General features: G+C 44.7%; 1 protein-coding gene across 1 annotated transcript; it reads right to left on the bottom strand.

Annotated features, from left to right (window-relative positions):
- Positions 1-13: 13 nt before the first annotated feature.
- Positions 14-1,186, bottom strand: LOC123274312 (circumsporozoite protein-like; the record flags this gene model as incomplete). Its single annotated transcript, XM_044741895.1, has 3 exons — positions 14-171; positions 245-652; positions 725-1,186. Coding segments are annotated over 3 exons (974 nt in total), but the record flags the coding sequence as incomplete, so codon positions are not given.
- Between the last annotated feature and the right edge of the window lie 103 nt (positions 1,187-1,289).

A 1,289-nucleotide genomic window follows, 5' to 3' on the forward strand; every position in this document is an offset into this window, starting at 1 on the left:
CTTAAAGTTATTTTTAATATTTCATGTAATAATTATGAACGATTCCGCCACTTCCCTTTTCGTACGGCTATCCTTCACGTCCTCTGCCACGTCCTCTGCTACGCCCTTTACCACGCCCTCTATTATTGCGATGACCTATACCACCTGCGAAGTGGCGACGACTGGATCCAGCTGTTAAAAAAGTTAATTTAATTAATTAAACTGGAATCTAATAATTAATATTGTAGAGTGTTAAAAAACTTACAAGTGACAGTAGGTCCAACCGACGAATTTGGTCGCAGTTGCCACTGAGCTGCAATATCGTCAGCACTCAAGCCAGACGACATACTTTGCGAGTTTCTCGGCACAAGTGGAAGATCTTCCAGTGGAACATTCGCTAGTAAATTTTCTGATGGATTAGCTGGCCTATTTGCCGGTGGATTTGCTGGCGGATTAGCTGGCACGTTTGCTGGCTGATATCCTCGCGGATTGTCTGGCAAATTTGCTGGAATATTCTCTGGCGGATTCTCGAACAAATTTGCGGGTCGATTTGCTAGCCAATTTGCTTGCGGATTTGCTAGCCAAATTCCTGGTGGATTTGCCAGCCAATTTTCTGGTGAATTTGTAAGCCAATTTGCTTGTAAATTTGGCAGCCAATTTCTTGATGAATTTGCTGGCCAATTTACTTATGAATTTGCTGGCCAATTCACTTGTGAATTTCCTGGCCAATTCACTTGTGAATTACCTGGCCAATTCACTTGTGAATTTCCTGGCCAATTCACTTGTAAATTTGCTGGCCAATTTCCTGGTGGATTTGCCAGAAAATTTCCTGCTGAATTGAACATCAGGTTTGCTGGCAAATTTGCTTGAAAATTCGCATGAGGATTCTCTAGAAAATATCCTCGTGGATTTGCTGGTGGATTCTCAGGCATATGTCCTCGCAGATCGGCTGGCAGATTTGCTGGATTTTCTGGTGGATTTTCAAGCAAATTCGCTGTTGGATTTGCCAGCCGATTTGCTGGTAAATTCGCTGGCGGATTTGCTGGTAAATCCACTGGCGGATTTGGTGGCAAATCCACTGAAGGAAGCTCTGGTGGATTCTCTCGCTGATGTCCTGGGGGATTTGCTTGCAAATTCACTGGAGGAAGCTCTGGTGGATTCTCTCGCTGATGTCCTGGGGATTTGCTGGCAATTTGCTGGTGGACTTCTGAAATTCACTTGGAGGAAGCTCTGGTGGATTAGCTGGCAAATCCACTGGAGGAAGCTCTGGTGGATTCTCTCGCTGATGTCCTGGGGAATTTGCTGGCAAA

Source organism: Cotesia glomerata, unplaced genomic scaffold (genome assembly GCF_020080835.1).
Source record: "Cotesia glomerata isolate CgM1 unplaced genomic scaffold, MPM_Cglom_v2.3 scaffold_2983, whole genome shotgun sequence".
NCBI lineage: Eukaryota > Metazoa > Arthropoda > Insecta > Hymenoptera > Braconidae > Cotesia > Cotesia glomerata.